We start from the raw sequence: 23,461 nt of genomic DNA, 5'->3' as shown, positions 1-23,461 counted from the left end.
GGGAAAGAGAAAAAGATAAGGTAGACCAAGGAGAAAGAAAGGAGGGGAGAAGACCTAGTCTGATTCTCAGGGTTGCAAATCCTCACTTTGGGTGGTTCATGGTACAATTCAGACATCTATGCATATCAACAAGAAGTAGCAACGTACACTTTGAAGAAAAATCTGTACTTGGATTTTTAGAGTAGACTTGGAGCTTAAGGAAATGCTTAAATAGTGTCCTTTAGATACAATGATAATGTTTCTAATTCATTGTTAAAAGATGCATATTTTGGTTCATTGTTCCAGCAATAAGCATGAATTTTCATACCATTCACATCAACCATCTGGTTCCTCTTATGAAAAATGACCTATATCACCAAAATGGACCACTGAAGTTGGGAATCAGTGTAAATCTATGTAACAGGAATAAAATCAATTGCTTTTCCCAGTGATAAAAGCTAAGATGTTAAAATCTGTACCTGACCGTCTGTTCCAATGGTACCTCCACAGTCCGCCAGAAGTTCTGACATGTCATAGTAGCTGACAAACTCCCACAAGCAGGCCTCCAGGTTTAGGTTTCGGTAAAAGCGTAAGGTACCGGAGCCTCTGATAGATGAGCTGTACTGGTAAGGATACATCTCTCCAATAATTTCTGGATTTTTTGTAGCATCAGTCAAGAAACCATGGTGGGTCTTCACTTCAGTATAATCCAGAAGGTTGGAGCACTTGTGGTTTCCAACTCTTGTGCCATCGGGGCTGAGGGTGAGTTCAAAGTTGGAAAGCTCTCTCGTAGAGATCACAGGCAGCATGCCTATGAGGAGTTTAAATCATTATTACCATTCTTCTGGGTCGCCAAGAGCCTTGAACACTTTATAATTTCTATATCTCTTTAAAAAAGCAAGTGTTAGGAAACATTGCACACCACTGATGTCCTAAGGATCCTGGGGCTCCCCAGGAATATTTCAAGAGATCCATGACATTAAGTCTATTTCATAATGACTCTAAGTTATTATTTGACATATCCTGTCAACAATGTCACTGGAGTTTATCAAAGGCTACAAGGTATGATGACTTGCAATAGGTTGAATAAAGAAACTGTCTTGTATTTATCTCATCTATTAAATGTATCTAACTTTTCAAGTATGCTTGAAGTGTTAGACTTTAAAAGTGTGTAGAAAGTAGAAATAGCTGAAAGGAACAGAAGGACTTTAAGTTAAACACGCAAATTGAACATTTGATTTTAGCTTGGTTATTTAGAAGATTAAGTAAAATAAACTAGGGAACAAGAAGGCCTAAATGCAATACTTCTATGGATTTGCTTACCCATCACTTACCATCTATGTGTGGCATTGTGACAGTGAGCTTGATGAGGTTTGTGTAGTCAGGGTCCTCAGAGCCTGTGTAGCGCAATTTAGCTGAGAATGGCTCAGCTCCCACGACCCCAGGCACACGGGGCTGACAAAGACCTCAAGGAAAAGAGAACATATTTATTCTATGAGGAGACAATGGATAACATGAACATTTTAAAATGTAATGAACATTTTAAAAATAGGTTCTATTAGGGGTGAAAGGGGAAAATATGAACAAATAAAAAAACATTTAATAGACACACAAACAATCATCTGTTGATGATAATGTATATGGTAGGGTGTCTGACTTGACTAATATGCACTGTATTCACACTGGGAAAACCATGTTGTGTACTGTACAATGATTAAATGTAAATATAAAAGCAAATAAATAATTAAGTTCTATTATTTTTTCATAGACTTGATAATGCTCTGTGAACTCGGCATGGCTAAAAGCGTTTATCAAAAGGAAGCAGAAGACTACAGTGCCCAAAGTTACCATGACAGTTCAGCCATCACTTAACATTATGGAGATTGAAAAAAGTTTGAGAAAAAGTAGTCATCGTTCAGTGTGATTTATTAGGTGCTGGTAATTCTAGGTCATGCTTATATTTACAAAATGATTTTAATATAAGGTATAAAAAGATATAGTAAAAATAAGTGCAAGTCAGTAGGAAAAAAGAAAGTGTAGTTAAATTAAGTGAATTTGATTTTTACTTTAGAATAATTTATTTATGATTAGTTATAAAGTATACATTGTTTATAAGTGGGTAAAACTACAATTGCACTCATTTTAAAAACCAAAGCTAGGAAGCCAGCAGGTGGCATAGTGGTTAAGGCGCTGAACTCACATGTGGGCTGCCCATGGTTCGAATTCTGGACCCGGCAGCTTGAAAATCATGCCAGGGGTGTGTGCATGTGTGCCCAACCTTCCAGGAGGAGAGCTGAGAGGAGGGTACAATGTGGCAGTCCTCTCTGGGGGTGATTTCTCACTTTCCCTCTCACTGTCTCTCTATGGAGAGTGCATGTGCCCTGTAGAGAAAACCTTAAAAAAGAAAAAAAAAAAAACAAGAAAAAATGATAAAAAGAGGAAGTCATTGCAGTTCTCAAAAAAGAAGATCAAAAGCTAAACAAAGCTAAAGTCTCCTTAAAATCAAAGAGCAATACGTGCCCAGCAGAATTTTCCTTATATACGTGATTTACAATATGTGTATTACAAATTATAATCCATTTTATCTCTTTCTACTTTTCTACCTCATACCTCTTAATAACTCTCTAGAATTTTGACATGAAACTCTTCCTTCAAGTGTTTCCTTTAAGAAATTCTGATGTTTTCATTTGAACATTATGGAAGAAACAAAGATGCTAGAATATAACTTTAAGAGAACTAGGAAATATATAACTTCCTTTCTATTGGTACAAAACAGAAAATATAGGTACTTGTTAGAATAATGACAAAATCAGAGACAGGCCACAGCATCTGGACTCTTTCCTTAATAAGACAACTCTTTTAAGGCATTGTTCAATTAGTTTTGTACCAGCACCGTAGTTTGGTTAAGGAGAAACTGAAACACCACACATTTTGGTCCTAATGAAAGAGAGTATTTATTATATACAATATCAATAAATATTTGATCCTGAATATATTATGGCGGGAGGTGGTAAATACAATATTGTTTTTTTTGTGCAGGTAATGTATATCTGAATGCTGTAAGCAAATGGAGTTTTAGAAATAGAATCACAAACATAATCTTTTAAAAAATCTACTTGAAAAACTGTGCACATATATCCTATGGAATACTACTCAGCCATAAAAACAAGAATACCCTGGCTTTTGACAGAAAGTGGATGAATATGGAAGATTTACTCCTGAGTGAAGCAAGTCAAGTGAGGATACTACTCAGCCATAAAAACAAGAATACCCTGGCTTTTGACAGAAAGTGGATGAATATGAAAGATTTACTCCTGAGTGAAGCAAGCCAAGTGAGGAGGAGAGACATTGTATGTCTCCACTTAATATATACTGAGTGTGTGCACTCTATGGCCCAAACCTAATGACTAAAGGCTATAGAAGCTAAGTAAATGGTTGTGAACACAAGATACAATGTGGGAAATGGGTGGGTGAAAGAGTAGAGTGTGAAGAAGGACATTAGGGGAAAAATAGAGAGGCAAGGCATTTATGGGACAAAGAAATGGATTATTATCTACTGAAGATAACTTTCTAGTATGGTGAACTAGACTGGTACACATGTTGGAATATTCACTTTTTAAGCTAAGTAACACAATTGAATGTATAAAAGAAATAGAGGGAACCAGCAGTTAGCGTAATGGCTATGTCGCTGGACTCCCACGTAGTCGACTGCGGTTCGTGTCCCGGACCCGGTGGCTTAAAACTCACGCCGGGCACATGTGCGTGCGTGCCCAAGATCCCGAGAGGAGAATGGAGAAGGGATTGTGGCGTGACCATCCCCCCTGGGGGGTGATTTCTCGCTTTCTGTCTCTATGTCTCTCTCTGTCTGTCTGGCGAGCGCACGCACCCTACAGTGAAAATCTCTCCAAAAAAAAAAAAAGAAATAGAAATAAAAAGAAAAAAACACATTACAATTCTACAGAGTGAAAGATTCATTTATAAGATGGATTTCCTGTCTTTTAAATGCTATCTTCACCCACATCCTATTCACTTGCCCCCAGTGTATCCTTGGCTCCAGCCCTAAACACATCTTCCCTTGTAATAACAAGGTATGAGCATTTGCACATACCTTTTTACTGGACTGTCTTTGCCTTTCTGTCCCCATTAAACTTCTACTCACCCAACAACTGGCCGAACTCCTTCTATGGCACATACTCCTCCTGTCCAGATCTGACCCTTATCTACCATTCTGCTTTGCTTCTGATCCTTCTTCTCCCTCTCACAAGCTTCCAAATTCTCTGTTTGTTGATCCCAGAATATCATGTGTTCTCTGATACTTCTATGAGTTATTACTCATATTTTTTCCCCTCTACCATTTTCAAGGTTCAGCTTAAGTATTTCCACTTTGATGAGCCCTTCCTGACCAACTCAGGCACTTCAGTGCCCTATACACACAAAGATCTATGCCATCAACTTTTATCCTCAAGGATAAGGATCTTGTCCTGTTTTCCTTATTGTAAGGATAAAGCACAATGTTTGGAATATAATAGGTGCTCAAAAAGTGTATAATGACTAAATATTTATTTGTAAAAATAGACTTTTATTTTTAAGTATTTATAATATACTGTGAAATACATAGGACATTTGGAAGAATTAATCACCAGAAATTTGACATCAGAAATTCGAGGGACCAGCAGTTAGTGGAATGGCTGTGTTGCTGGATTCCCATGTGGTTGGCGATGGTTCGAGTCCCAGACCCAGTGGTTTAAACTCACGCTGGGTGTGTGTGCATGCATGCCCAAGATCCCGAAAGGAGAATGGAGAAGAAGGGATTGCAGTATGACCACCCCCTGGGGGGTGATTTCTCGCTTTCTATCTCTCTGTCTTTCTGGTGAGCACATGCACCGTATAGGAAAAAACCTCTAAAAAAAAAAAAAGAAAGAAAGAAAGAAAAGAAAAAGAAATATCAGAAATTCCCTGAGATTCCAGAGACTTCATGTGAGCATGGCAATACCTTACCTTCTTCTCTGCTGATGGTTACAATAGGGCTCACGAGCTCCAACCCTTCATTCCCATTGGTGTTCACTGCACGAGCTGCACACTGCACCCTGGAGCCAGGCTGAAAGTATATGGAGTCCAGCGTGATCATCTTGGATGATGTGAAAAAAGTGTCGAAGTCCACTTCTCTCATAGGGCTGGTCACACCGTCAGGGCCAGCAGGTGCACTAATGAGCCATCGGTACTGGGTCAATGTGTCGTTGATGTTCTCACTTGCACATATAGAACCCGTTTTGTCATAATCTGAATATTTGGGGTTGCAAGCCTATGGGAAGCAAATAGTTAAATTAGGACCATAGGATAGAGAAACAGGAATTTTTTTCTTAGTAAATTCTTTTTATTTTTTTGGAGAGTTTTTTTTTTTCTTTCTTTCTTTCTTTCTTTCTTTTTTTTTTTTTTTTTTTTTTTTTTTTTTTCAATATGGAGAGAAACATAGAGACAGAAAGCGAGAAATCACCCCCCAAGGGGGATGGTCACACCACAATCCCTTCTCCTCCATTCTCCTCTCGGGATCTTGGGCACGCATGCACATGCGCCCAGCGTGAGTTTTAAGCCACCAGGTCCGGGACGCGAACTGCGGTTAACTACGTGGGAGTCCAACGACCTAGCCATTATGCTAACTGCTGGTTCCCTCTTATTAAATTCTATCACAGGGTTTTTCTTTTCTTCTTTTTTCTTTATTTTTACTTTTCTCTTTCCTCTTTTTTTCTTTTTTTTTTTTAAGAGCGATTTTTCTATAGTGTGCTTACCCTTGCTGGGAATGCAGAGAGAGACAGAAAGACGGAAAGCGAGAAACCGCCCCCTTGGGGAAGATTGCCACAGTGCAATCCCTTCTCCTCCACTTTCCTCTTGGGACTTTGGGCATGTATTAACACACACCCGGAGTGAATTTGAAACTGCCAGGTGTGGGACTCAAACCACGGTCATCCATGTGGGAGTTCAGCAATATAACCATTATGACATCTCCTGATCTCAATTGTCCATAGTGTTTTTATGGCTTTGTCTTCTCCCATTTCTATGCCGCTCATGCAACTTCCGAATTGGTAATCCCAGTCGTGATAGATTTTATGAAGCTAATCTTGCATCTCAGACAGTTTATTGTCTATTTCTGCCTTTAACTTAATATCTATAATTATTCACATTGTTTCTTGAGTCCCCAGCATTGCAAATTGATCTTTAATCTTTCCCTGTCCCTTTCTCCTCACTCCATCCTTCCTTCGCTTTCTCTGCATTCCATTGGGTCAGTGATCTTGGTTATTCTTCTACTGAATTTTTTTAAAAAAGTTGATTAATTTGTTTCATAAACAAGAGAGAACACTCAACAGAGTCTTGATGCCTCAATCCATCCCCAACCTTAGCCAGCTGTGAACATTAGTTTTCTCAGTACACTACCCTCTGGTTCCATTGAAATGGTTCTTAATTTGGTCCCTTCCTCTTCATTATTAATGCCATCTGGATATTTCAGGGCCTTTCTTCCTATCAGGAGACACACTACTGCTCTAGTACATGCCAACATAACTCTCTGATCATGTTATTTGCTGGGCAAGAACACCCAGCTACCCAATAGACGAAGTAAAAATTCCTTAGTGAGACATTTGGAAATCTCCATAATTTGTCACCAAATTATTATTCCTGCCTTGTCAATCCATTAAACATTTATTGTATACCTATCATATGTAGGTCATTATAGTTGGCTTCTGTGATATAAAATAAGTCAGAGTTATAGCACACAAGGAGCTTAGAATTCAGAGAAAAGAAAAGGCAAATAAAAAAACTAATGCTAGGGACCAGTGGTTGGCGTAATGGCTATGTTGGGGAATCCCATGTGGTTGACCATGGTTTGAGTCCTGGACCTGGTGGCTTAAACTCACGCCAGGTGCATGTATGTGTGTGCCCAGGATCCCGAGAGGAGAATGAAGAAGTGATTGCAGTGTGGCCATCCCTCCTTGGGGGGTGATTTCTCGCTTTCTGTCTCTCTGTCTCTCTCTGTCTTTCTGGCGAGTGCACATGCCCTATAGCAAAAACCTCTAAAAAAAAAAAGAAAAAAAGAAAGTAATGATAATATGCCATCTCTTATGCTGCTTCTCCAGATGTAGCTTGTTTTGCAATAATTTCTTTCTGGAAGGCCTTTTCCTTATCAGACTCATATTCTAAACTATTGAAATGCTACTTGACCATCTCAAGCCTTCTCTCTTTTGGGAGCTGCAGTATTAGCTCCTAATTTTTATCATTCTCTTCATGATGCTCACATCTTGCTGTATGCAAGGTGGTCTACAAAAAGTTCATGCAAATTTTTTTTTATGGCTTAAAACAGTTTTTTTGCACCAAAAATAAATTTGTACTTTAATTCCAATTTTCCAAAATCTTTTTGAGGTCTTCTCATGTTATAGCTAGTGATTCATACATATTTTTCTCTTCCTTATTTGTAAATTCCTTGAGTCTAGAGTTCATACATTATTTATTTTTCTATCAGTGGCAGACTTTGAGATAACACACTATGTACACATCAGTTAATAAACCTTTGCTGGGTGACGGAAGAAAAATGGGAGCTTTATCTGATTAATGTTATATTTTTCTTTACAAAGTTCAAAGCTTAAACGTAGTAGTATTTTCTCACCTTTATTTCTTCATGAGAAAGCCAGTACTATATTGATTAAAGTTTATAATTATTTAAAATAATTCTCTGACAATTTTCCTCAATTTTGTCAATTTCCTACTCACTGTGATACAGATGACAGGGTAGCCAGACACAGGGCCAGCACTCTCTTTAGTTCTGGAAGTGTCATCATACATCAGCAAGGACACAACTTGAGGGACAGAAGGAAAAGTGACATCTGCCATGCTGTTCGTTTCTTCTATATATACTATGGCTTTGGTAGCCTAGAAGGAAAAGATAATTATCACTGATGACTGAAATGTTAGACTTCTGGGACTTCTATAGTACAGGACAACATTCATGATGCCTCCAAACTCATCACCTCATTATGATGAGCATTGTCACACCCAGTGCTTTTCGTGAAGCAACAGGACTAACGTGGTTTGTTGACTTCAAGCCCAGCACCTTATTTGTTGAATCTTATAACTGTAGGGGAGAGAATCTGAGGCTGGGACAGCTAATTCAAAGGCTGGTCAGTGGCTCACAAGATATTTGGGATCTGTTCTTTTTCCCCTCTAGTTGCAATGATAGTAGCTAAATCTGTCTTGGGATTGAGAAGTGGAAGGTCTAGGAGTAAAATTCAATTAATTGGCACTGGGAGGAAAGCTGAAAGATCCTGAAGGAAAGGAGATCACATAGGTGATAGGATGTATGCAGCATGATGATACAGATGCCAGTGATAAGCAAAGTGTTAAATGAGCATGGCCAAACTAGAGGCAGAGAAGTAGTTGAGTTCCAGGTAGAAGAAGAATCTATGTGTATCTGCTTTTGGAGGAGGTAATGAAAACATCTTGCAGTAAACTTGCCCTGGCTCTTGATCAACCTTTCCATATCTGATTCCAAATCTATAGTAAACATACCAAAAGGGGTCTTTAAAAAGTTCATGGAAAATGTGTATTATGAAAGAACTTTGCATAAATTTCGAAACATTTTTGATCAAAATAAATTTGTGCATCAATTCCACTTTTTTATGAGCTTTTCACTCTACATATTTGTAAAAGATGTTTTTATTAATGTGAAATGATCTCCTTTCTTCTCCCTCCCAAAGATTTTTACCTACTACTCCATGAATATAATAGAAGATTCACCTTTATGTGATCAAGACATAAAAATATATATTTGATAAAGTTTTAATTCCAATATTCCTTGAATTTTAAATATGACTTAAAAAAAAAAGTAGGTATGTGTGTGGTCCACTTGTCTCTTCGCCATGTCTTCTTACAAGACATTCAGAATCAAGTGGCTTCTGGCCAAAAAATGGAAGCAAAATTGTCCTATTACCCAGTGGATTAGAATGAAAACTGGTAATAAAATGAGATAAAACTCCAAGAGGAGACACTGGAGAAGAACCAAGCTGGGTCTATGAGGAACTGGACAAGATATGGGCCACATATTTATGCTGTACCAAGGTCACTATGGTCTTGCCACATCAAGCTGAAAATTGTCACCACTGACTGGACACTTGTGTTTACTGGGGAAAAAAATGATGCTTCACTGTGTTTCTAAGTTCTGCATTGGTAGGTTGGTTCACTAATAAATATGTGAGACCTAAAAAAAAAAAAAAAAGTGGGACCAGGAGGTGGTGTAGTGGTTAAGGTGCTGGACTCCGATGTGGTTGGCTGTGGTTAAGGTAGGTGCTGGACTCCGATGTGGTTGGTTGTGGTTTGAGTCCCAGACCCAGCAACTTGAAAGTCACACCGGGTTGTATGCATGCGTGCGTAAAATCCCAAGAAGAAAGTGGAAGAGAAGAGGTTGTGGCATAGCCATCTCTCTGGGGGGTGATTTCTTGGTCTCTCTCTCTCTGTCTTTCTGGTGAGCACATGCCCCTATAGCAAAAAATCTCTCTCAATAAACAAAAACAAAAACAAAACAAAATAGGTACTGTAGCAGAAATACCATCAAGCAGTAAAGATTACAAATGATAATGAGAAAGAAAGAGGAACAGGGAGATCCTACAATTCCAGATATAGAAGGCCCAAGCCAAGCTTCTTTGCTTAAGCTCATCAGCAGAGGCCTGTTCCCAGTCTGCTGTGGGGGAAGTGGGTTGGGAAGGAAGGACTCTCTAGCCCATGAGGTCTACCATTTTACATTCTACCTGTCAGCTCAATCTCCATCCACATTGGTAACATCTAGGTTTAGATATACAAGAACCAAACATCTGAAAATAGGAGGATCTAGAGAAATTCTTTTGCCATAACTCCCTTAGTAATAAAAGGAGAGAAACTACCCTTTGAATACCTAAACCCTAAATTCCTTTGTAGATATACCATACTCCCACCCACAGTAGAAAGGGAAATTGGCACAGAGCTTACACATATAAAGAAGTGCAGGAGCACACAGCTACAGAAACATACTCAAAAGAAGTTGGAATAAGTGAGTATGCCACCAGATGACTGAAAATCAAAGAAAAACCCTAAGAAATAGGAGAAAACCATGAAATATCTACCTCTCAAAGGATTGTAACTCCTCACCAACAGTGGATAAAACACAAGAGACTACAGAAATGTCAGAAAAGGAATTCAGAATGTTCATTGTAATAATACTCAACAAGATGCAAGAGAAAACAGACAACCAAATTTAAGAAATAAGAAAATTCTTCCATGAATTGAAGGAGGAGCTCCATAAAGGAATAGACACACTGATAAAGAATCAAACAGACTTTCTGCAGATAACTAATATAATGCAGGAAATCAAAACCTCCCTTGAAAGTATCAAAAGCAGATTGGACCACAGAGAAAAAAGAATCTCTGACCTTGAAGACAAAGTCTCCAGTTTAGTCCAAGCAATAGAAAAGAATAGTAGAATAACTATTAAACATGAGGACATTATATGAGAAATCCTAGACACCATAATGGCTGAATATCTGCATCATAGGTATTCTAGAAGGTGAAGAGATAGGTAAAGGTACAGGAAATACTGTTCATAACCTATTAACTGAAAACTTTACACATTTAGAGGGGCATGCAGGCATCCCAATCTGGGAGATATAAAGGATACCAGGTAGAGATAAAATAAGTAGATACTTTTCAAGTGTAAAAATCAGACACAGACAAAATTCTAAAAATGGGAAGAGAGTAATGCCAAGTTGCTTACAAGGGTTACTCCATTAGACTAACACTGGATTTCTCAGCTGAAACAATGTAGACAAGGAAATATTAGGAAAACATCTAAAACTCGGAAAGAAAAGCAAGTTCAGCCAAGAGTACTATACCCAGTAAGATTACACTTCAAATGGAAAGGAGAGATTAAATGATTCTCAGATAAGCAAATGCCAAAAGAATTCACCAAAACAAAACTGGCTCTTCAGGAAGCTAAAGAGAGACAAATAGAAATAAGAGAACACAAAAAAGCTAGAAAAAATTTTAAGTCCACACATATTGATAATAACATTGAATGTCAGGACTAAATGCAGATTCAACTATTTTATACACAAGCAAGTTTAAATCCAAATCCACCAATTATTCAGTAGACAGTTGCCTCCACAGGTCTCAACTTCATAAATTTATTATAACCATTACTCATTGTATAAAACTACATAACAAAAAAAGTCAAAATGGTGCAGCAGAGTCTTTCTTTGGAATGAAATTTTTAAAAAAAGCTAAAATCAAGAACTTTGTAAAGCCTATTGATTACTAGCTTTACCATATCTTTACTTTTAAACATATCTTTCTAGTTTTGTTTTATCTTCGCTTTTTCAAGGACTTCTTTCTTTAAGCACAGTACAGTACTACTGTGGTCTTACAAGAACTCACAGTGTGTGAGTAAAAGTGTTATTTTTGTATTGCTTCCTAATGAGCTAATGAGCTACTGTTACGTACAATTTTACCAATTCCTAACTGGACCAATGATTGATACACACAGATTTTTTTTCCAGATAATAAACTCTTATTTCTCACAGTTCTCTACATGAAAATTGACCAATGATTGATACACACAGATTTTTTTTCAGATAATAAACTCTTATTTCTCACTGTTCTCTACATGAAAATTATAATTTTTTTTCCATTGGCTACATAAAATTATCTTTGTTAATTTATGAGATTGTTGCCTGACTTTTAGTCAGTATGTTTTTCTATGCTTAAATAAGCATAGAAAACAAGTTTTAGTAGTTTGGTCATGAAGTTCTGGACATCAAATTCTGCTAAAACTAGAAGGAATAGGTGGCGATTTTGAGGGATAGCAAATGGTTTAATAGGTAAAAAAGTCTGTTTTAATGAGTCATAGAACTGAATTAATGGTCTTATTTTTGAGCTGAGGTGATGCTTTCTCTCTGAAGGTTACTTCCAAGTTTAATCATTACTGATAACATAACTGGGTCCTTGAGTTCACAGAAACATGATTTTATAAAGAAAGAGACAGAAATTTCTTGGCTATGATTTAATCAGAACAAAAATATATTTATGTGGTAAAAGGGATTAAGCATGTCCCCTTTGGGTAAGGTTCGTATAAAGACTCATTTCTTTATTGTATACTATGTGATTACTTATAGCATTTTGTCTGACAAAAGGTTGTCCATAAATTTAAATATACATTAAATATACAAATTACTTACCTGTGTCTCTGCTATCATATTTTCATCTGGCTTTAGGTGAACAGTGAAGGCCTCTCTCATCTCTCTTACACCATCGAAGATTACTTCAATTTTAACAACATGCTGGGTTTCTCCTTCCTTAAACTCAATTTCTACAAAGGCAAAATTATAGATTGAAATGTTTTGCATAATCATATGAGACGTTTTGGTCAAGCTTTTTTGACTGTGGCCTACAATGAGAAATACATTTTGCACTGCAGTCTAGTTCATGTGTCTGTAAAATGGAATCAGAATTTTATAAATATCACTTCTTTTTTTTTAAGTTCATTTATTTTTGTTTATTTATTTATTTATTTATTTTGGAGAGGTTTTTTTTTTTTGCTATAGGGCGTGTGCGCTCTCCAGACAGACAGAGACAGAGAGACAGACAGCGAGAAATCACCCCCTAGGGGGGATGGTCACACCACAATCCCTTCTCCTCCATTCTCCTCTCGGGATCTTGGGCACGCACGCACACAGGCCCGGCGTGAGTTTTAAGCCACCGGGTCCGGGACGTGAATCGTGGTTGACTACGTGGGAGTCCAGCAACATAGCCATTATGCTAACTGCTGGTTCCCTAAGTTCATTTATTTTTTTCAAGAGAGATAAAGATACAAGGTGAACTCTGGCCTCAGCCAGGCAGGATCATGATTGTGCATGAGCCTGGCATATTTAAGAAGATCATGAGATGAAAATGTGGACCTTCCTGTGTGAATTGCAATGTTGTGTTACCATTGAGCCATTGTGGCTGGTTCCACTAATCTTTAACAAACACATTGCACTCTGATATTTTCTGTTCTATTTCATCTATTTTATCTAAAGAAAATTCTAACAACAATATATAAATTTATAATTTAAAAAAAGTACTGAGTTATGGCATAGACAATCAAATTTTAATACTGACTTTCATACCCTTGAATTTCTAAACCAATAGAAATGAAGTCAAATGAATATGATTGCATGTATTACATAATCAGAAATGGTCTATATACATGTACATACTATGGATATAAAATTATTGAGTTTTTATACAATATCAAATCATATACATTGAAAAGACCTATTTTTGTTGTTCTGTCCTTGAAAATGTAGAAGAGTTATTTTAGAAAAATGTTAGTGAGTTTTACCCATTTCTTCCCTTTTTCACTAAAAAGAATTGCTTCATTATCAGGAAAATTAAACCAATTACCTGAATCCTTATCTGAACCATTCATTTCTAAATTATTAAAATGTTAAGGGCCAGCAGGTGGCATAGCAGTTAAAGTGCTGGACTTCCACATGGCTGGCGGTGGTTTGAGTTTCAGACCTAGCAGCTTCACAATTGTTCTGGGCACATGTGTATGCATGCCCAAAATCCTGAGAGGAGAATGGAGGAGTAGGGATTGTGGCATGGCCATTCTCCCAGGTGATTTTTCACTTTCCCTCTCTCTGTCTTTCTCTGTCTCTCTCCAGTGAGTGCAGGCACCTTATGGCAAAAACTCTTAAAAAAAAGATAGAAGGACTTGCAGTTGGTGAAAAGGCTATCTTGTTGGACTCCCAGTGGCTTAAACTCACGCCAGGCATGTGAGTGTGCATACCCAAGATCCCAGGAGAAGAAGGGATTGTGGTGTGGTCATCCCCTACTGGGGGGTGATTTCTTACTTTCTGTCTCTGTCTGTCTCTGTCTATCTGGTGAGCACATGTGTCCTATAGTAAAAATCTCTACCAAAAAAGTAAAAAAAAAAGAGAGAAATAATTGGATATTATTGAAAATATAAAGAATATAGAGTAGGATTATTCCAATTAGAAAAGAGAAGATAACCCATGCTGCTTTCTGATGTAACTGCAGTTCAATCATAGTAATTACAAATTATAAATTCTTTAGAATCTGGTACAAGAAAATGCATCTCAAGTAATTTTATTTTTCTTCAGCAGTATTTTAAAATTATTGACTACAACTATTTTTTTCTTTAAAGCTGAGTTAGTAAGTCAGACCTATCTTTAAAATTAGTTACATGTGTTTCCAGATCCAGCCATTTTCCCCATTAGCCTTAGTGTATTCTGTGAGTCCATCAGTCCAGAACTCTCATACCCTATGAGAACTTATTGTCCTTATTCCAGAGGATAAAAATAGTGGATCATTTCTCAACTACTAAGTTGTTAGGTTTGACCTATGTACTGTGACATTAAGACACTAATTTTTAGCACTTAAAAAGACGGGAACTTAGGGGCCAGCAGTGGTTACATTGCTGGACTCACACGTGGCTGACCACAGTTTGAGACTCGGGCCTGTGGCTTGAAGCTCATGCTGGGCACTTGTGCATGTGTGCCAAAGATCCTGGGAGGAGAATAGAGAAGGGATTGCTGTGTGGCCATCTCCCCTGGGGGAAGGGGTGACTTCTCACTTTCCCTATCACTGTCTCTGTTTCTGTCTCTCTTTCTCTCCAGTGAGCACATGTGCCCTAAGGCAAAAATCCCTTAAAAAAATCTATGGGTATATAGATATATATTTATTATTTGTATATGGGAATTTCATAGGAAAATAGAGTTTTGAGATCTTATGCATCTCTCTGCTCTCCAGTAGTAAACTAGTTAGAATAGTTTTGTTTTTTTTTTCCAACAGAGAAATGACTTTTTGGTTCAATAACATTGTAATCATTCATTTTACCCCCTCACATTTCCTTTGCTTCATTTATTTCTATTGCTTTTCTTAGTCCTATAAATATTTATGTTTTTGTTCCTCTGAGTTATATGAACCACATTTCAAAGAAGTTAAAAACTTACTCATTTATTTTAAATATTTAAATTTTTGTTTTCAATAATACATTTACTAGCCAAATTTTTTTAGTCACATTTGTCTTTAATCTAGCACTTTAGATTTTCTTAGCACACACACCAAAAAACTTTTAGTCTTTATTTAATTTTTTTTATTCGCAAAGAACTGATCTTAGTGTGGACCATAAAAGGAGAAATTACAATATGTTTCAGAAAAAAATTTCTTAAATTTTTATTATAAACATTATAAAAAGCATTATGACATTTATGGGATAAAAGAAACACACAGGTGGATTTAATATTGTTTAACTTTGTTCTGACTTCATCTGTTAGACTACTACATAGCTATAACTTTATTTCTGTTTTAGCAAAAAGAACAATTTTTTTGAGATGTTTTTGCTATAGGGCGCATGCACTAGCCAGAAAAACAAGAGACAGAGAGACAGAAAGTGAGAAATCATCCCCCCCCCCCAGGGGAGGATGGCCACACCACAATCCCTTCTCCTCCATTCTCCTCTTGGGATCTTGGGCACACATGCACACATGCCTGGCGCGAGTTTAAGCCACCGGGTCCGGGACTCGAACCGTGGTCGACTACATGGGAATCCAGCGACATAGCCATTATGCTAACTGCTGGTCCCGAGAATAATTTTATTTCTAAGAAGAACAATTTCTGTTCGAGGTCATATAACCAATATTTCAAAGGTTTTCTTTCATGTAAAATTTGCTAAGTATAGAAAGACTTAATTTAGATTCTATAGTTCAGTAGCCAATCCATTTTTTTTTTTCTTCTTCTGGATTATGTTATTTATTTCAAATACTGGGTCATCAGAAAAGCCATGATGCATTTTTGCTAGAATCAACTTCACTGCATTCTTTACACCAAATGTAGTCTGAGGATACCTGTAAAGCTCTATAGGGTTTTATCAAATTTGTACCATATAGGCAAAGGAAATATGAGATTTCTTATACTTTTTATAGATGATGCCATTTTTCCGATTGCCTCATTACCTTTGTTACTGATTGACTAATACCCATCAGTTGTTTTCTAAATTTTCTTAGCAAGTTAGAAGATCAAGATGAATGCCCGAAGTGCTATGATTACCAAGAACTAGTGATTGTTGATAGTGAGAAGTAGAAAAGTAGCAGATCCAAATATTTGGTAAAATTAGTTTTGGACATACATTTGTGTTTGTTCCATCAGCAAGTAATTCAGAGAGAGAGAAAGTGAGAGGGAACTGATTGAACTACTCATCAAAGTAAATGGCAAAATGGTCCCAAAACCTGCAGAAGGATGAACTGCATCCAGATGAGGCTCCTACATGACAGAGAATTCATGGTCTCTGTCGTCCTTATTTCACCTCTGCATTTGCGTGCCTCTGTTCACACAAACATTTTCCATCCTTGGTAATAGCTAGTTGGTGTTCTCTAAACTAAATAGATTATCGTAGTAGTTATCATATACGTTTTCAATGCAATAGAAAATTACAGAATAATTAACATTTAATATCCGATTAGTGTAACGAGGTTAAAACCAGTGGAAAGTTGAAGACTCAAAATAGAAAGCCATCTAGTGCATCTACTCAGAAATTCTCTGATTTCTAACACTTCTACCCTCTGAATCAATAAGGAAAGTTCTGGATGTATATGCCAATGACTTTGTTTTCCTAAAGGAGATGAAAAAAAAGTGTTTATCTTTGTTTCAATGGGATGTTTCTTTTCTGTTTCTCAGGGGTACCAGCACTAACACTCAGTGTTGGCATGATCCAGCTGGGGCCAGGCCGTGGGGGTCCCATACCTTCTGACACGGGGTGATAGTCTTCTCCAGAGGTGGCTGAGCCATCCTTGGTGTGGACTCTCACAATGGAAACCTTCGAAGTATCTCCTTGGCGAATCACTGGAATTGTTACCACTACTAACTCTCCTGGTTCTTTGGGTTCGGTGACACTAAATTTGGTTTCTCCAAATTTAATAACAGTTTCTAAAATTGTGGGAAACACAGAAAAACAAAATTATTAGTAATAGGAATGTTTTTTCCTCTTTTCTAACTTTTCTTTTCATGTGAGAGGAGCTTAATTAGTTTAGACTCCTGGCTTCTCTCTGACTCCTCACTCAGTATTATTGGTGGGTGAAGAGGGAGAAGTGATACACGATGTCTAGCTCAGTACTAGGAATTAACCAGTTCCTGGAGAGTATGCGTCCTGGCCTATTTCTAAATGACATATATGATACAGGAGCAAGCCACCGAAAGGTGGAACGGACAGAGGAATCGTTGGTCTAGGACTACCTGTACCTAAAGGTAAATGTGGAGGAGAAGTCAGTAATAAATATGTGGTATTTGGTATTTAGATATAAGCCATATTCCCCAACATCAGCTCTAACAGTTTTAATGGTTGATTTTGCTCTCTAATTATGTTAGTCTTTTTCCTATTTCTCCATTGCTTTACAGCCTTAATCAGAAAGAGAGTTTTCTGAGTTGCCTAAAACCTTAACATGGATGGATTTCAGTTCCCAATTTGGAGGTGAGCACAACAAACAACTTCTTACTATCAGCATCATCTTGGATCCTTATCAGAGTTTCATTTTGTTCGCCAACTGCTGCTCCAAAGGGAGAGTTGCTGTGTGGAGTGCCGAGTACCAGGCGGAGCTCCTCCACCTCTTCATAGAGAGTGTCGTCCATCAGCTGGAGGATGCAAGGCTTTTCCGTCTCACCTGGAACAAGAGGGACAGCAGGTCAATCACATCGCACGGGCCAAAAAAGGAACTTAAGTACCACGAGGGCAAAGATGTTGCTTTTTTCCCCCTCTGCTGTATTAATATAATACGGAAAATAGTGTTCTATATGGAATGAGTTGTTTTTTTTTTTAAGGAACTATTCTATTTAAGTTTATTTATTTATTTATTTTATTTCACCAGAGAGGGACAGAGAAAGAGAGAGTGAGAGAGAGAGAGAGAGAGAGAGAGAAAGAAAGAAAGAGAAAGGAAAAGAGAGAAAGCAATTGCAGTTGGCCAAGTGGGAATCCAGCACCTTTAACCACCATACCCCCCCAATCCCCCGTCCTGCCTCAATAATCTCTTTTTTTTTTTTTTTTTTTTTTGCTATAGAGTGTGTGCACTAGCTAGAAAGAGAGGCAGAGAGACAGAAAGGGAAAATCACTTCCCCAGGGGGGATGATCACACTGCAATCCCTTCTCCTCCATTCTCCTCTCAAGATCTTGGGTACGCACACACGTGCTCTGTGTGAGTTTAAGCCACCAGGTCCAGGACTCGAACCGCGGTTGACTACATGGGAATCCAGTGACATAGCCATTATGCCAACTGCTGGTCCCCCCCCAATAAGCTCTTTAAAAATATTTGCTGAATATTTGTACAATGACAGGCCCTTATTTGTACAAAGAATTTTTTTAAAGTTCTGTGTTTAAGTCCTGTCAATCTGCTTTAGAAAACAGAAAAATAGCAAATGCCAATTTTGCTTATGAATTTCTATTATTCCAATTAGAAAGCAAAGTTAGTAACCTTGTACTGGTTGATCATTGTTAATCTGATCACAATACAAGTTTCTAGTATTATTAATGTTTGACTTTATTGAACAAATCATTGAGCCAAGAATAATTGGGTCCTTGCCTCTAAAGAATGGGACTGATATTATATTCTGAACTTCCTCTTATCTCATTAATGCTTTCTTTAAAGCATTTTTAATGACTGTAAAATATCCTATCATGTACAAGGAATCTTCTAGAAAGCTCATAGAAAATGCATATTCTGAAGAAATTCTTCATAGATTTCAAAAATTGTTTCACCAAAATAAACTTGTACTTTAATTCTATTATTTCCTATGTACTTTTTGAAGTTCCTTCACAGATTTTTAAATAAATAATTTCTAATCATTGAATATTTAACTTGTTTTTAATATTACTAATAATATTAATATAAGTAATTATGATAAATATCCATGTAATAAAATCCTTCTGCACCTTTAGGATGCCTTTTTTATAGGATATATTTTTATAAGTATAGTTGTTGAATCAAAGTAATCTATTCTATATAGATACATAGAATCACAATATATATAAAAATATATATAAATTATATATATTATAATTATATATATATACAAATATATATGTATGTATATATACACATACACACACACACACACACAACACTTTTTTTTTTTAGAGAGATTTTTGCTATAGGGCAAATGCACTTGCTGTAAAGACAGAGCAAGACAGAGAGACAGAAAGTGAGAAATCACTTCCCGGGGGGGAATGGCCATGCAGCAATCCTTTCTCCTCCATTCTTCTCTTGGGATCTTGGGCACATATGTACATGTGCCCTGTGTGAGTTTAAGCTACTACGTCCCGGACTCAAACTGTGGTTGACTATGTGGGAGTCCAGAGAAGTAATTACGCCATCTGTTACTCCCAGTAATAAAACTTTTTAAGGCAATGGATCCATATTACAAAGGTGGGATTGATTTTATTTGATTTAAACATTGTTTGGTTCCCAGAATAGTGAAACCTTTACATTTGATATACTTCTGTACACTAAGTTCTGAATAAATGATATAGCACATCACCAGAAATCAATAAACTAATACAGAAACCAAAAGAACATCCAGCCAGCCTGTTAAAATCTACCTTATCTTACTATCATTTAGTATATGTAAAATCAAGTCATAAGCTTGTTGAAATCAAGTTCCTTGATTTTAACTAGGATATATTTTTCAACAAAAACCTGTCTTTCTCAAATTTTATGTAACAATTTCAAATTCAGATTTACCAGGGAGGAAAGTGATGATGGAGATATCAGTGTTGGGGCGTTCTTCAAAGTCCATCATGACCTGCGCAGATCCCTGACGTGTGTAGCATCTCACCGAAGACCTGTACTGGACATCCCCACTTCTGTGGATCATTGCAATTATCTGCCCACCATTTTCACTGCCAGTGTACACTCGTTCTTTGAACTGCATCTTAGGCACTGCAAAAACAAATATACTCATGGATCAACGTGAGCAGAAACTTCCTTAAGAAAAATGGTATTTCAGAAGATGAGGTTTTTCAGAAGAGTAACAGAAAAGAAGTCAGAAGAATCGGATCCCAGACCCTACTCAGTCACTTGCCAATGTTTAGACCTAGAGCAAATCACTTAACTTGAAGAGTTTTGATTGCCTCACTTTTGAAATTTTGCTCTGCTTATTTTGTGGAGTAATGATATGCAATGAAATGTTAAAAAGCAAGATAGGGTCATAAGTGTTAAGATGTTTTTATCTCTCTATATTAGTCATGAGCCTTTGAGAATTTCTTGGTATGGAGAATACTGTTATGTACATAATTATAAGCACAGTTTACTCAGCCTACATTGAGAAAATTGACTGTATGTGTGTGTGTACATAACTTAAAGGTGAGACTTACTCTGGATCAATTAAATATAGGTCTTATTGGTTAGATTATATCTAATAAGGTTAGATTATAGATTAGATATAGATTATATTAATCTATAGGTTAGATTCCTCCAGTTACCATCATGGTGGGGATTGTTCAGAATTCCTTCATGATGACATGTCAGAGAGTTCTGCTATGTGTCCAGCAACTGACTGTCTCAGAACAAAGTTTTCTGCACCTTATTAGAGAAATTTCAGGAGTGCCAGTTGAAGGAGATGACAAAAAGTGTCTTGTGTTGAGAAGTGGAAAAAGACAATGCTCAAGGATCTATGCAATTCCATATGGTTCCAACCATCAGTGGTAAAAGAATTTTTGAGACAACCAAGATTCTGATGATAATACCATTTTTTATCTTTAAAATTTAACAGGAAGATGAAAAATTTTCTTCTGAGGGTGTCTATGCTATCAAAATGATCAAGAGGAGAAAGGAAGATGTGATCAGCTAGTATTGGTATATGTAAATCTGTCACTCCCCACATTTCATCTGTTGAAATAACAATTCCAAATAATTGAGGATGTGACCTTATTGGTAGATAGGATCTTCATAGAAGTAATCAAGTTAAAATGAGATCATTAGGGTGGGTCATGATCCCACATGACCAACATGTTCATAAAAAGGGGTATATGGGATGCTGAGACATATGAGAGAAAAGATGATGAGAAGAGATGTAGAGACAAGATGGCCACCTACAAGTCAAGAAGAAGGGCTTTAATATACTCCTCTCAGAAGAAACCAACCCTCCCAACACCTTAATTTTTGGACTTTAGGACAATAACTGTGAGAAAAATTATTGTTAAGATATCCAGTCTATAGAATTTTGTTATGGCAGTTCTTGCAAGTGAATATAGGCATATATAGTTTATATCTCTACTTAATCATTTACATAAACTCTGATTATTTCACTCAACATTGTAAAGTTATCAGACACTCACAATCAGAGACAGAGTCATTTATGGACACTGTTGCTTTGCTGGGCTCTCCGAGGGCTGCATTCATAGGCATACGAAGGACCAATTCAAATTTCTCAATTCCCTCCAGCACTGGTTGTCCAAGGTCATCAAGGATAGTAACACGAACAGTCTGCATGTTGACTCCAGGTGCAAAATCTAAATTACGACTGATTCCCACATAGTCTGTTCCAGCTATGACAGTAACAGGAGGATTGATTATTCAGTAAGGGACTGAATAAATAAAAATAAATAAATAAAATAAATTATGCAGAGGTATTTATAACTTTTAAGATAAAGATCAGCACAGCACTGCAGGAAAGTACATTTAAGGAAAATGTGAAAGATATTAATCAACACATGATTATTGAGGTGGTAGATCAGGTTCTGAACTTTATGTCTAATGGTTAGACTTTGGATCATCTATGTTACTTTTTATAGTTCCTGTATCTTTATTTTGGACTTCTGTAACAGAGCTAATAAAAATTGGGTTTAAAATATCAGAATATCAATCAAATATATGATATCATAAATTATGCATGGAAATATGTACATTTAAAATGTTGTCAACATTAATTCAATGTCTATATTTCTTTTCTGGAGTTACTATAGAACATCTCCTGAGGGCCAGTAGGTGGTGTGGTGGTTAGGATGCTGGATTCCCACAGGCTGACCACAGTTTGAATCCTGGACCTGGTGGCTTGCTTTCCCATTTTCCCTCTCTCTTTGGTCAAGTTAAAATAATAATAATAATAATAATAATAATAATAATAATAATAATAAAAAATAAATCTTTTCTACTTATATGGTTGCTTATTGGCTAAAACAACATATTAAGCTTCTGTCCCACAGCTATACCCACTTCTTTTGAAAAGGCACATTTGATCTTTGAATTAATATTTTTTAGACCATGAGGTACATATCTGCTATTGATACCTCTACTTATATCTAAAGCAGTTAAGAACAAAAGTGTCCTTCAATCTTTTGCTACACCCTAACTGGGAGCGGGAGGATAGTGCAATATTATTGCTTCTTTCTTCATTTTCATACCTTTTGCTCCTATGATTCCCATTTGTATTTATCTATCAATATGTAATGATGTCTGAACAGTTTTATTAAACATTAGAGACATTTAATTTGTCATATATATATATATCTTTTTTATATTTTATATACATATATATCTTTTTTATAGTTTCCTTCTTTATTCTCTTTATTTTCATTGTTTTCTGCCTCTCTCCATCTCTAATTTGAATATTTCTCTTAAAAATGACTAATTAAGGGGGTCATCAGGTGGTGTGGTGGTTTAGGGTGCTGGACTCCCACATGACTGACCATGGTTTGAGTCCTGGACCTGGCAGTTTGCTCTCTCACTTTCTCGCTCTCTCATTCTGTTCCTCTTTGATTAAATTAAAATAAATAAAGTTAAATAAAATAACTCTTAAAAATTACTAATTCAGGGGACCAGCAGTTAGAATAATGGCTGTGTCGCTGGACTCCCCCGTAGTCGACCGCGGTTTGCGTCCCGGATCCGGTGGCTTAAAACTCACGCCAGGCAAGTGTGCGTGCATGCCCAAGATCCTGGGAGGAGAATGGAGGAGAAGGGATTGATGCATGGCCATCCCCCCTGGGGGGTGATTTCTCACTTTCTGTCTCTCTGTCTCTCTCTGTCTGTCTGGCAAGTGCATGCGCCCTATAGCAAAAAGAAAAATCTCTCCCCCCCAAAAAAAATTTAATAATTCAGGTAAACAAATGCTTACTTGGCAGCTATTGTATGCAAAACATAATGCTAATTCCACTATATTAAAAAAATTAAGAGCCAGCCAGTGGAGTGGTGGTTAAGGTGGCTGGATCATACATGAACAACTGTGTGGTTTGAATTTTGACTTGATGACTTGCACACATGCCAGGCACATGTGCATGTATGCCCAAAATCCCAAAAGGAGAAATGGAGAAGAGATTGCGGTGTGACCATCCCCTAGTGGAGTAACATTCTCACTTTGTCTGTTTCCTTCTGTCTCTCTCTGATAAGCACATATACCCTTTAGCAAATAAAAAAACATTAAAAGTTAA

At 36.9% G+C, this 23,461-nt stretch overlaps 1 protein-coding gene across 1 annotated transcript in view; it reads right to left on the bottom strand.

Moving 5' to 3' along the window:
• The window catches only part of FREM2 (FRAS1 related extracellular matrix 2), a 230,356-nt gene that overhangs the window by 21,363 nt on the left and 185,532 nt on the right, over nucleotides 1–23,461 (bottom strand). Inside the window, exons 8-16 of the mRNA XM_006154200.3 lie at nucleotides 21,374–21,583; nucleotides 19,779–19,976; nucleotides 17,544–17,708; nucleotides 16,795–16,977; nucleotides 12,225–12,355; nucleotides 7,738–7,896; nucleotides 4,978–5,281; nucleotides 1,314–1,445; nucleotides 459–790 (exon numbers count right to left, since the gene is read on the bottom strand). Coding sequence (XP_006154262.1) covers nucleotides 459–790; nucleotides 1,314–1,445; nucleotides 4,978–5,281; nucleotides 7,738–7,896; nucleotides 12,225–12,355; nucleotides 16,795–16,977; nucleotides 17,544–17,708; nucleotides 19,779–19,976; nucleotides 21,374–21,583 — 1,814 coding nt within the window. The remainder of the gene's footprint in view (nucleotides 1–458; nucleotides 791–1,313; nucleotides 1,446–4,977; nucleotides 5,282–7,737; nucleotides 7,897–12,224; nucleotides 12,356–16,794; nucleotides 16,978–17,543; nucleotides 17,709–19,778; nucleotides 19,977–21,373; nucleotides 21,584–23,461) is intronic.

The sequence above is a fragment of the Tupaia chinensis genome, unplaced genomic scaffold, assembly GCF_000334495.1.
Source record: "Tupaia chinensis unplaced genomic scaffold, TupChi_1.0 Scaffold000402_1, whole genome shotgun sequence".
In the NCBI taxonomy this organism is placed as follows: Eukaryota; Metazoa; Chordata; class Mammalia; order Scandentia; family Tupaiidae; genus Tupaia; species Tupaia belangeri.
The sequence above is the reverse complement of the archived record's forward strand: the minus strand, read 5'-3'. Positions and strand labels throughout refer to the sequence as shown.